Consider the following 12673-nt stretch of genomic DNA (forward strand, 5'->3'; position numbering starts at 1 on the left):
GCTGTTCCTGGGCCAGCACTGCTCTCCTCTCTCTCTCTCTGCAGTTGCTTTGGGGTGAAGTTTTGGGGTCTTTTAATGTGGTTTTTTGAAGCCAGAGTCCAGTGTGAATTCCTGAGTGCTGTGGGATGTCTGTCTGTCACTCTGTCCTCCTGCCTGAGCATGCAGCATCCCTTGGGACAGCAGCCAGCAAGGCTATGGGAGGTTTTCCCTTCCAAAAAAAAAAAACCAAACACATTTCACTTGCTCTTCACACTCACTGCACCTATGAACAGCACCTCCAACAACTTCTCTCTTTTTTTTTTTTTTTTTTTTCCCAGGGAAATCCTTGGGGCAGGCTGCTCCTCCCAGTATGCCCATTATCTCCCAGTCAGAAACGAAGAATCCCAGGATAAACCAGCTCTCAGCACGCTGGCAGCAGGTCTGGCTGCTGGCCCTGGAGAGGCAGAGGAAGCTCAACGATGCCCTGGACAGGCTGGAGGAGGTAACAGCCCCTGGCTGCTCTGGGCAGGGCAGGAGCTGGGATTTCATCCCCAGAGAGGTGCAAGAAGCATTTTAAATCAGTGCTGCCCCAGCTCTTGCAGACAGTTCCTGCTGCCTTTCCAGAAATCAAATATTCCTAAAATATTAAGGCTAAAATCTCTTTGGTAATTAAGTAATTAACTGCACATTAACCAGCTTTGTGCTGCTGTATTTGGTATCTGTAGAGTTAATGACAGCCAGGCCCTGCTTTCCTCCTAGTAATTAGTTTAACAATTACTGTTTCTATTTTATCCAACCATCTAATGTCATTTTTGTTTTTATTTATGCTTAACAAAGCAGCTATGCCCAGAAGTGAGTGGTTTTTTTGTTTTTTGTTGCTTTTGCTGTAGGTCAGTTCAGTTCCTTCGTATTCATGTTTTTGCTTTGTTGCTTTTCACCCCAAGAATGTTTAGGGACAGACCAAAAAAACCCCAAAAATTGTTGTCATACTTTGCTGTGAGCTGCTTGAGCTGATGGGGGTCATGGGGGGCTTTTTGGGGTGGGGAGATAAGGAAGGTGTTTAACATTGGAGGGTGTGAGGCTGGGACTTGCAGAGCTGGAAAATGAGCAAGAAATCCCTTCTTGGCTGCTCAGAGGGAAGGGGAGAGGGGAGATCTGTGCCCAGAATGATGCTGGCAGTGGGAATTCCTCCGTGGGGTGAGGAAGCATCCCCAGAAGGCCGAGCAGACGGGCTGGGTGTGTGTGTGTGTGTGTCTGTGTGCCTGTAGCTGATCCTCCCTGCCTGTGTGTCCCCGCAGCAGCGTGGGGGACGCTGCATCCCGAGCTCCTGGGATGCACAATCCACGTGCTGGCTGTCAGCTCCACTGTGTGTCCTGTGCTGGGAATTCAGTTTGGGCATCCCCCTCACTGGGAATTGTGTGGATAAATCCACACAAACCTTGCAAAGAGGGCGGGCAGGGATGGGTGGCACCAGGAGTTCACCCGAGGCGGGTTTGGGGTGGTTCTGTGGGTGCTGCTCCTTTGGGATTTCCCCCAGTTGACTCTCCCTGGGTTTTCCTTCCAGTTGAAGGAGTTTGCAAACTTCGACTTTGATGTCTGGAGGAAGAAGTACATGCGCTGGATGAACCACAAGAAATCTCGGGTCATGGATTTCTTCCGGCGCATCGACAAGGACCAGGACGGGAAAATCACGCGGCAGGAATTCATCGACGGCATCCTGGCTTCCAGTGAGTCCCTGCAGCCAGCCTGGAAGACAACCTCGCTGCTCCTGCCTCCTCATCGAGGAGCTCATCCTTCCCTCATTTCCTTGTCCTTGCAGAATTCCCCACCACGAAGCTGGAGATGACGGCGGTGGCCGATATCTTCGACCGCGATGGTGACGGCTACATCGACTACTACGAGTTTGTGGCTGCCCTCCATCCCAACAAGGATGCCTACAGACCCACCACTGATGCTGACAAGATCGAGGATGAGGTGAAGCACCAAAAAAATTGGGTGCTCAGCAAAGCTGGGGGGTGGTTGAGGCTGCAGGTTGGCAGTGGGGAAGAGAAAAATTAGATAAATAGAAGGTTTTGGTGGTGCTGAGCTGAATTAATTGGTTGGAACCGAGTGTGTTTTAGGAGGAGAGGCTGCTTGGGGCTGTTTTATCTGAGCTGTGATTTGTACTGGGGGAAACTCCCAAAATCCTGGTTCCTCACCTCTCGTGTTGCTGGTTGCAGGTCACCAGGCAAGTGGCCCAGTGCAAGTGTGCCAAGAGATTCCAGGTGGAGCAGATCGGCGAGAACAAATACAGGGTAAGGCAGAGGGCGATGGAAACCTCCCCAAATGCTGCTCCCCCTTCCCACCCAGGGAGGGGGCATCACCCAGGGGGTGCCCAGCTTGGCACAGGGGGTGCCCAGTGAGGCAGAGACCTCATCCCCTGGCACTGGCAGAGGTGGCTGGAATGTGTTTTCCCAGCTCCATCCTTGGCCCCAGGGCGTTCCCTGAATTGGGAGAACATAAAAGTGTCCCTGTTCTGGGGCAGGCAGCCCGGGGGCCCTGTGAAATGCTGCATTCACCGAGCTGGAGCCGCCCTTGAAGTTCCCCTGCTGGATGAGTGTTCCTTGCACTGTGTTTTTCTTAGCTCACTCCCGAAGAAGGGAGAATAATTTCCTGACAGAATCTCTTTGTAACGAGCTGCTGTTTATGTTTCAAACCCTTCACCGAGGTGAAGTGGAGGCAGAATTCCCACTCTCCTGCCCCAAAAGTTTGGGGTTGATGCTGCAGCTGGGAGGAGCTGATCCCCCTCCAGCAGCACCAAGCTCCCAGAGCTTCCCCTTCCCCCCAAATAGCCCAAACCCCCCCGGATTTCTAACTCCTGCAGTTAACAGATTTCATTATTATTGCACTGTTAATCCCATAAATGTTTTTCTTGTTTTTCTTTCCCCTCCTCTGCCTCTGGACTTTCCTCCCCTCTCCCCCATTCCCTTTCCCTACAACTCCTCTCCCTCCATAGTTCTTCCTCGGCAATCAGGTACAGTTTACCTTGTGGTGCTGTCTCTCACCTCTGGAATTTTTTTAACCACTCTGTGTGTCGTGATGCTGCTCTGTCCTGTGGTGCTGTGGGAGGATGTGATCTGGGAGCACTGCTCAGCAGAGCCTGGTACAGAGGAGTGCCACCCCCCCAAAAAAAAACAAAACAAAAATAAAAAAAAAGATTGGGCAGAAAAAAGAGAAAAAAATCGATGGAAAAAGCAGGATTTGGTAAAAGTGGAGAAATTTTTCTCTCTGGGTTCCTCTCCTGGGTGTGTTGGGGATGCTCATGGTGGTGAATCGTGGCACAGATGGGCACAGCCAGCCCAGGGGGTACGACCTGCACCAGGCTCAGGGTGGGTTTGGGCTGTGATCACCATGGAATGAGAGCTCTGAGTAATCCTGTAGGACAACTAAACCCTCATCCCTGCTACTCCCACTGAGTAACTCCTCACTGGGGCAAGGCTCCCCTCCCAGAACCTGCATGTACCCTGAGATAAGCCCAGCCCCATTTAGAACAGGACTGGAGCACCCTGTGTCCCTCTGATGTCCCCACTGCCCCTGCCCAGATTAAAAAAGCTGCTTTTTCACATGCACTGATGGTGCCCACCCAAAAAGATGCCCCCAAAAGATGCCCAAAGTGAAACAATCTTGGATGTTGGAAGTGGGTGAGTCCTGGGAGCTCTGGCTTTAATTTAGGCAGTGATTATAGAAATGTTTTCAACAAAAACTGGAAAATAATGAGAATTGATTCATCAATGGGGTTGGCTCTTGAGGGACCCCTCATGTAGAGCCTGGAGAGAGGGGAAAAAGTTTCCCTGCTCCCTTCCCTGCCTGTGAGCACGGTGGCAGCTCTTCAACTGAGACAGGGACAGCTTAGCAGGACCCTCGAGCAGGGACATCCACCAATGCTCCAGGTCCCTATCCCTGTGGGTCAGAGATGTCACCCCCTGCCCTGACCCATCCCACTCACTTTGCACTCTCTGTTTTCATTGAATCTCTTTTTTTTTTTTTTTTTTTTTTTGTGTGTGTTTCCACTCACAGAAATGTTCCTGATTGGGTTTTTTTTCCCCCCTTTTTAAAATAAATCTGGAGAGGGTCTTGCTTCCAAAAGCTGGTTCTCATCCCAGCAGGTGCTCTGCAGACCTGGATGCAGATCTGCCACATCCATGTCCCTCCTAGGCCTGGCAGGCACCCAGGAGCCTGGGTTTGGGTGTCCAGGAGATTTAGGGGAGCTTTATAAACACGTTCTTTTGATCTGGGGTGCACTTTTTTGATATCACAGGCATTTCAAACCACTAATGAACATCGCAATCACTAATCGACATTGCTGGGGATTCCTGCCTGGATTCCCATCACTCTGCACTCATCCAAACATCCTCACTGGGAGATTGCTGCAGCAGGGGCTTTGTGGCTGGTGGGCTCAAGTCTGAGGCTCAGGGGAATCCCTGGATTTCAGACTTGGTGGTGATCAGAGGTGTCTGGCTCAGCTTTTCCTGCTGAATCAGTCGGCTCCTTCCCACGTGGGCTGCACCAGGAGGGTCAGGACATTGCCAGAAAGAGAAAAGAACTGCAATTCTGCCTGAGAAAACCCATCCAACCTCCAAATCCTAAAACGGTTGCTTTGAAAAGATAGCCTTTAAAACTGAAGTGTTTTGGTTGGTTGCATCATCTTCAAACCAGGCGGGAAAACTCCTCATCAATTGATATTCCCTTATCCCAGAAAAACCCGCCTGGAGAAGCCTTAAAACCGTGAAGCAGGTGGATGAAAGCCTTTGGTGCAGCCTGGGGAGGGAAGGAGCCGTGTTCCCCTGGCTGTTCCCCTTTCCCTGACCTTTTCCTTGGCCCCCACAGTTCGGCGATTCCCAGCAGCTGCGGCTGGTCCGTATCCTGCGGAGCACGGTCATGGTCCGGGTGGGAGGAGGATGGATGGCCCTGGACGAGTTCTTAGTGAAGAATGACCCGTGCAGAGGTAAGGCTTGATGCAATCAGAGTCTTCCCACCCACCCAGGGGAGTTTGGATGCTGTGGCTGGGTGAGGAGTGTGGGTTATTATCCAGATGGGCAGGAGCTGGAGAAAACAGATCCAAAGCAAACCAAGAATTTGGAATCACCAGATCTGGTGATGCTGCAGCAAACCTGGCAGCGTTTATCCAGGGAAAGAGGGAAGGGTTGTCTTCTCCTTGGTTTTTAAGACCTCAGCAAGTGGAGCTGGGGTTACGTCCTTCCCAAAACCTTGAGGTTTCAGAGTGATCAGAGCCACGGGGCTGGACAAGATCCATGACCAGGGGGACAGAGCAGGATTAGCCAGGGGCTGGCCATGACTGGAGCGTGTTTTGGAGAATGCTCCACCTTTCCCTGGGGGTCTCTGGGGTGTTAATTGCTTCGGATGTGTCTTGTTCAAGCTGCTGCATTCCGTGCTCCGGCTGCCCGACGGCTGTTGCTGAAAGCAGCATGATTTACATCGAGCTCCAGGGGAGAGCCCTCAGGGTTTTCCTGCTCCTCCTCCTCCTCCTCCGCCCTTCACGCTTTGCAGCAGATGTTTCACAGCGCTGACATCGAGCTTGTTTCTATCCCTTGGTTATCTCAGCGTGGTTCTTCCCTCCTGCAGTTGCTTTCTTGGCTTTCTGGTCCATTAATCCGTCCGGAATTCCTCCGGTGTCCCGTAAGGCTCGGTGCATGTTTGAACACCCCTGAGCATGAAGCACTCTGGCACAGCTGGCCCAGGAGCTGAAGCCCACTGACCTTCTCCCCTGCTTGGTTGCCCCTTGCTTGTTGGAAGGGAGATCCTCCAGCTCTTTGAGGCGTTTGGATGAAAGTTTTGAAAAGTCGGTTTTCAGTCAGCTTGGTTGGAAAAGTTGGGAAGGTGGATTTCTCTCCTCTCTCCTCGAAAAATGTGTGGAGAGCTGCACAGAGCTGTGAGAAAACAGAATCTCTCTCAGATTCTCAAGAGCCTCAACCCTCAAGAACCTGAACCCCTCAAAGCTGCTTTTGCTGTTTTTAAGCCCCGTTAAAGATCACATTGCCCGCTGTTGTGACATGGTGAGTTTAAAGGCCATTGGGATGCTTTTCCACGAGAGAGGAACACGGCACCCCGTGTGAATTCCTGGCTCTGGGGCAGCTTTTCATCAGCCAGTTTCTCAAAGAGCTGATCCGTGGCAGGAGGTGCTTTTAGGGCAGAGCAGGAGAACCAGGGCGGCCTTGCTGCCCTCGGAGATGAGCGTGGGGAGATGCCCAAGGAAGCTGCTCCCAACCTTGGAGGTTCCTGGAGGAATTTGTGCCCTTCCAAAACTGAACTCTCCTCTCCTTTTCCTCTCTCCCCTTCCAGCACGAGGACGGACCAACCTGGAGCTGCGGGAGAAGTTCATCCTGCCCGAAGGAGCCTCGCAGGGAATGACCCCGTTCCGCTCGCGGGGCCGCAGATCCAAACCTTCCTCCAGGGCAGCCTCCCCAACCAGATCCAGCTCCAGTGCCAGCCAGAGCAACCACAGCTGCGCCTCCATGCCCTCCTCCCCTGCCACCCCAGCCAGTGGAGCCAAGGTGGGTGTCAGAGCTGGAGTTTTCCCTTTACAAACAGCTGGTTTCCAAAACCCAGCTGAGGAGCTGCAGGAGGTGTAGAGGAGGAGGAAGGTTTTGGGGTTTGAGGGCTCGAGGAGGGTTCTAGAAGTGGTGTCCGTATGGGATGGGGGGTGGCTGCTGCAGCACAGGTTTCCAGGTTTCCCGGATTTGGATCCCCGTGGCTCCACAGGAGGGTCCCCAGCGCTCGCCGTGCAGCCAAAGGTTCCTGGTGCCCGAGGCTGGGCTGTGGTGTCAGGAGGAAGCCATCACCCCTCCTCTCTCCTTCCCCACCATGTCATTATTTCATCACTTTTGGGTTTTTTCCCCTTTATTTTAATGTATGTAATTCCTGTTTGGTTCTCGCTCCATTTTAGTGCCGTTTCCCCGCCCCGTTTTCCGGATACTCTCCCATTTCTCTTTTTTTTTTCATTTTTTTTTTTTTTTTTACCACTCATCCCACCTCTCCCCCCCTTCCTTGGCTTTTCCATTTCACAGACTCCACATCACTTCTCTCGATGTTATGACAAACCCTGGTTGATAAACAGTAAAGCCAGCACCCCCCTGAGGGGATTCGATTATTCCGACTTCCAGCTCCCGAGCACCGAGGTAGAGTATGGTCTGCCAGCCCCAAGGAGCTGCTGCCAGGCTGGAGTGCCCCTGGCACGGAGTCATCCCACTCCCCTGCCTGCTCTTAATGCTTTCCTCGTGGTAGAGCAGCGCTTGTAGCACCTCTAACGCTCCGACTGTTGGCGTTTTTCATGGGTCTCCAACTCGGATTAAAATGAAAATATTGGCTTCAAAGAGCGAAGCACAACGCTTTTTAATTCACCTTCTCTCCTTCCAAACCTTGTTAATCCTCTTGTGCTTTGAAAAATATATTAGTTTTCCGAGCTTTATTGGAAAAGGGCTGCGTTTGGCTTCCCAAAAATTGAAATCCAGCAGCCGAGTTGAGACTTGAAAATCAGCTACAGCGCATGCAGCGTAACCACAGCGCCCCAGTTTTATGGAGAGCTTGTGTTTCTCACCGTGTTGAAGCACGTCTGGTGTGTCCAGCCACCGCCTTGATGCTCCCAGCAGGATGAATTTGGGCTGAGGCTTTGGTTTCCCTGAAGTTTTCAGCCTCCTCGTGGACTTTTCCTGCCCTTGTGTGAGTGGGTGGTGAGAAGCACTGGGTAGATCCTGGTGGTTCACTGTGCTGGTGAGGTAACTGTGTCTTGCTCAGCGGTGCTTCCATGTGCAAAATGGATTAATTTGATTCACCAGGAGGTCGGGAGCACTTCCCCAATCACCCCAAATTGATGCTTGCTGCTTATTTTAAAATAGGGTCAAGGATGAGAATCGAAATCTCTGATGATGACAATGGTACCTCGAAAATGCTAATGGATTTTGATTCCCTCAGCTGCCCCTCTCCCCCTGCAGCTCCAGTTTCATCACACTCCAACATTTCTGAGGTTCCCAAAAATCACAAAACCACAGGGGATGGAGGAAAGCCCCCTCCAGCTTTAAAGCTCTGTAGGAAATACCCTCTGGGATCTGTGTCCAAGGATACAGCCCCCCTAAAACCCCCAGGGCTGGGCACACCACAGGCAGGTTTTCCTGCAGCACTGCCCCAAACCCAGAGCTTTGGATGGTGAACAGGAACTGGAGCTGCCTTTTCCAGCTGGATCCAGGTGCCCTCACCCTGCTGGCACCTTCCCCTTGGCTTCCTGCAGCAGCAGTGGGAGCAGAGTTGCCTGTTGTGCTGCTTCACCCCACACCAGCTGCACTCGCAACATCTTAAAGGTCGGGGAAAGGCACCGTGTCAGGGTGCAGCCAGAGCTGATCTGCTGTGCTTCGTGTCCCTTTCCATCACTTTTCCAATTTGGCTGCCTCTGGGAGTGCTGTGGACATCAGCACCAGGGTGTCCCTGCACCTCTCCCCCCACTGTGGGTTGTGCTAATCAAGATCCCGAGTTGGCCTTTCCAAAATGCTCCTGAGCTGCTTGGATGCTAAAATCCCTGTTTTTCCATGTTCCTCGTTCCCTTTGTGGAGGTTTCAAGCCCAGCTGATGCTGTCTCTTAACAAGCTTTTGCTTGGAATTTTCTTTTTCCCAACAAATTCCCTTTCATCAGCCTGCAGCTCCCAAACTGCTCATTCCCCTCCAAATTTTCAGGATTTTATGAACTGAAACAGCAGCTTGTGCCCTCCCTGACCATTGAGATGGGGGTTCCTTACAATCCCAGATTTTTTTTTGCTGGGGATCTGATCTGGGGTGTGACGTGGGCCTGTCAGGGTGCAGGTGACAGCTGAAGGATGTGCTGTGTGTGCTTCCTCCCAAGGTGACCCCCTCAGCTGGCAGCAAGCTGAAACGCCCCACCTTCCACTCCAGCCGCACCTCCCTGGCTGGGGACACCAGTAACAGCTCCTCACCAGTGTCAACAGGTGCCAAAACCACTCGGGCAGGTGAGTGAGGGGAAAAGATGGGAAAACTCCCCCCCCCCCCGGTGCGGTGGAGAAAATACAGAATATTTGAGGGATTGGAGATGCTGGCACAGCTCTGCACTCCTGAGGAATTGTTGAAATTCAGGAAGGAATGAACCCTGATGTTGAATTTGTCATCTCAGGGGTGCTGGTGGAAGCAGCCACAGCAGGGTTGGGGATTTTGGTGTTGATCCAGGGAAGTGATGCCTGGAGAGGCTGGACAGAGTTAAAGGAATAAAGTAGGAATTTATTAAATGCCTTCCAAGGATTCTCCTTGGGCTGTACAAGAGCTCACTCATGGCTACACCCAAGATGGACCCTAAGTCACGAATTTCCACACTTTTATAAGTTTTGGTCCATTTCCACACTGGGGTTAATTGTCCAGTTCCAGCTCCAGGTTCTGCAGTCCCATCCTCCTCAATTTGCTGGTTTTTGCACTTGTTGGTCCTGAAGCTGCAGCAGTCCTTGGTTCTTGGGCTGGAAAAGAATTGTTTTGTCTGACTGAGCTGTGAGGAGAACTTCATATTATGAAGTTCAGAGTTAATGTTAATGCAGTGCAGAACCTGGAAAATATAAAACTTGAAGTGATGCCAAGAGGAGCTGGAACAGAGGCTGGACAGAGTTAAAAGGAATAAATGGATATTTATTGAGGGGCCTTCAAAGGCCACACCCTGGCAGTGCCAGTGCCTGGATGGCTCCAAGATGGAATCAAAAGAGAGCTTGGTCACGAGATCTCACGTTTTTATAGTTTTAGTCTGTTTGCATGCAGGAGTCAACTGTCCAATTAAAAGCCTCAAATTATGAAGTTTCATCCTCCTTGCTTGCCCACCCTCCTCTTTTCAGGTTTATGCTTATGGCCTGAAGTTTGAAGAAATTATCCTTGAGTCCTTAGCTGGAATAGGAGCGTTTTGTCTTCACCACCCAGGAAAAACTTCAAACTTAAGGCATCAGAAGCATGCAGGAGGATCAAACCTTTCTCCTTACAGCTTTGTGTGGATTCTCCTGTAAGAGCCAAAAATGAGGGATGCAGGGCCCAGGCAGCTCTTTAAAATGCTCTTTATTATATCCAAATGATTCAGCAATTTATTTATGATTTAAAATGCTGTTTATTGTATCCAGAGGAGGATACAGCAATTCAGGGGTTGTGGGTGACAGAGCCCAGCCCACACCCTGTCAGCCTCAGCTCTGGGTTCACTCTAGTTCTGGTTACAGTGCATTATTTAGTTTTCATTACAGAACATTTTAATACATAACAACCAATCAATACTTTTATTATTACCTATAGCCCATCATAACTACTGACATCACCAAATCCATGTTTCTATTTTCCAGTCACAAAAGGTCAGCGTGTAACAGTTTAAGCTAGAAGTTGTTTCTCAGTTTTCTCGCAGTGGAAAATTCTGAGATCTTTTCTCTACTTGCAACATTGGCTTTCTTGTTTGTCTGTGCAAATCGTTAGCTCTAGAGCTGAAGAGCTAGAGATGCTGTCACACTTTGTATAATTATTTAATACGATATAATAAACATCCAAACACAAAAATTGTCTCAATCACCTTCCTAATAATCCCAGCTCTGAGAGAAAACACGAAAACCGATGACAACCCACTAACGAGTGATGCAAACCCCGGCTCTTACCCTCCCCAAAATTTTTTTTTTTTTTTGCAGACGCTAAGAAAGCAGCGAGCCGCGCCGGGAGCCGCACGGGGAGCAGGGCCAGCAGCAGGAGGGGCAGCGATGCCTCTGATTTTGACCTTTTGGAGACGCAGTCGGCGTGCTCGGACACCTCGGAGAGCAGCGCTGCCGGCGGGCACAGCTCCCGGCGCGGCGCCGGCACCGCCAAACCTTCCAAAATCCCCACCATGTCCAAGAAAACTGCCACCCCAAAAACTCCCGGCCCTAAGAGATAATATACTGTATGCTCTCCTAAAAGAGAGAGGAGGGGGGGGGGAAAAACAACAACAACAAAAAAAAAAACAACAACACGGGCGTCTCACCCCCCACTCCCCACCCCGTTGTCCAGTTTTTAACCCTGCTCCGTACATTGGATGTATATTTATTCTAAATGGGAGAAACTATATTGTTAAAAGTGTAAAAGAGAAGTTGTGTTATGAAGCTGCCTTATTTCGGGGTTTTTTTTGGTTTTGGTTTTTTTTGTTTTTTTTTTTTTTTTTCCTTTTTTGTAAGTTACTATTTTCATGTGAATATTTATGTAGATAAAAAAAAAAAAAATTGCCTCTCGGTGACCCCTGTTTAGAGAGGGGCCTGGAAAACTGAAATGTGGGAGAGAAAGAAAAAAAAAATCGAGAAAAAGATTTAAAAAAAAAAAAGGAAGCAAAAAAAAAAAAAGGTCAAGATGTGAAAGTGTAAAGAAAAACTAAAATATAAATAGGATTTCTGCGCGGTGCAGGGTGTGAACCTGCTTTATCTTTTAGGATTGTTTCCTAAATGCATCTTTATAAACTTAACTTGCTGTCTCAGCAAGGTAAATTATATTTAAAAGCAAAGACCTGAATCCTGCAGTGTTCAAGGAACTCTCTTTTTGTAAATCACAGATACCTCAACCAGAGAAACATGAGGTGAGGGGACTTGGGGCTTATGTTTCCAATTTTTTTTAAAGCTATGTGGTTTTACCTGAAGAAAGCGGAGTTTGACTTTAATAAAATTTGCACACACTACAGCAAAGGCCGTGACAATTTTGCTGTCTTGAAAAATACTGTCCTGACAACTTTTGTTTTTAAAGAACAAACCGAGGGTGAAGGGTTTGGGGAGGGGTTTGAGGAGGGGCTTCACTTGCAGGTCTGGATCACTTGGATGCATCCCTTAGAGGTGGTGGGCCCTCCAAAATAATCAAGGATTCTTCTGGATCCATGGCTCAACCAGCCCGCCCCGAGGCGTTCCTTACACAATCACTGTTTTATCTGCATCTCTTCGTTTCCTATTTATTATTTAAACTGGTCATTCCACTTCCAGCCAGGCTGAGATTGATGTGAACTCTGCTCCTAGGAGAAATCTGGACTTACACGCACAGTTGCTTGTCCTTGAAATGAGTCTCACCAGCACACTCGCTGCAAGTCCTGTCTCGCTTTTGTACGCTCCTTTTTCTTTGTAATAAAAATCCAACTGACCAAGTGACCAGGAGACGGGGCCGGGGGCGAGGGCTCTCCACAGCTCCTGTATTTATTAAATATTGTTCCTCTCCGGCTCTGACCGTGTTGCTGTGTGATTCTCTCAATTGGTTTCAAATTGAGGCAAAAAAACTGAAGCTCTACCAATGAATTGTTTAAAAACCAGGCACATTTTTGTATTAAAATTGCTTGCGGTAATAAACGATCTTGCCTCCTACTTTATTTCCCCAGTGTTAGCTTTGTAAGGATGAGCTGGAGCTGGTTATCCCGGGTGGGAAGGCAGGGGGTGTTTGCAGCCAGGTTGTTTTTTTTTTTTTTTGTGGGATCGACCAGGGAACCACCCAGCCCCAAAATTAAATGGTCCAGGTGGGTGGGTGAGGATGCTCAGTGGGGTGGGGAGGTGGGTGCCTGGGAGGGGAAGGGATGCAAGGGGATGTTCAAGAGTTTGGGTGCCCGTGGGGGTGAGTATTCGTGGATTTGGGTGCCAGGGAGGGTGGGTGCCCCTGGGATTGGTTTCCCATAAGTGTCGGTATCCCCAGG

General features: G+C 49.8%; 1 protein-coding gene across 18 annotated transcripts in view; it reads left to right on the plus strand.

Annotated features, from left to right (window-relative positions):
- Positions 1-12335, plus strand: part of MACF1 (microtubule actin crosslinking factor 1) — a 137695-nt gene extending 125360 nt beyond the window's left edge. For 8 of the 18 annotated variants that reach the window (XM_088178158.1, XM_088178164.1, XM_088178161.1 and 5 more), the window contains 11 exons: positions 318-481; positions 817-831; positions 1544-1706; positions 1799-1953; positions 2199-2273; positions 2975-2992; positions 4846-4963; positions 6319-6530; positions 7044-7154; positions 8867-8990; positions 10674-12335. In XM_088178158.1, the coding sequence (XP_088034284.1) occupies positions 318-481; positions 817-831; positions 1544-1706; positions 1799-1953; positions 2199-2273; positions 2975-2992; positions 4846-4963; positions 6319-6530; positions 7044-7154; positions 8867-8990; positions 10674-10915 (1397 nt within the window). In that variant the 3' untranslated portion in view covers positions 10916-12335. The remainder of the gene's footprint in view (positions 1-317; positions 482-816; positions 832-1543; positions 1707-1798; positions 1954-2198; positions 2274-2974; positions 2993-4845; positions 4964-6318; positions 6531-7043; positions 7155-8866; positions 8991-10673) is intronic. The other 10 variants (XM_088178165.1, XM_088178150.1, XM_088178157.1 and 7 more) reach the window with 6 other exon arrangements.
- Positions 12336-12673: the final 338 nt, after the last annotated feature.

The sequence above is a fragment of the Sturnus vulgaris genome, chromosome 24 (genome assembly GCF_052056855.1).
Source record: "Sturnus vulgaris isolate bStuVul1 chromosome 24, bStuVul1.hap1, whole genome shotgun sequence".
Classification (NCBI taxonomy): Eukaryota; Metazoa; Chordata; class Aves; order Passeriformes; family Sturnidae; genus Sturnus; species Sturnus vulgaris.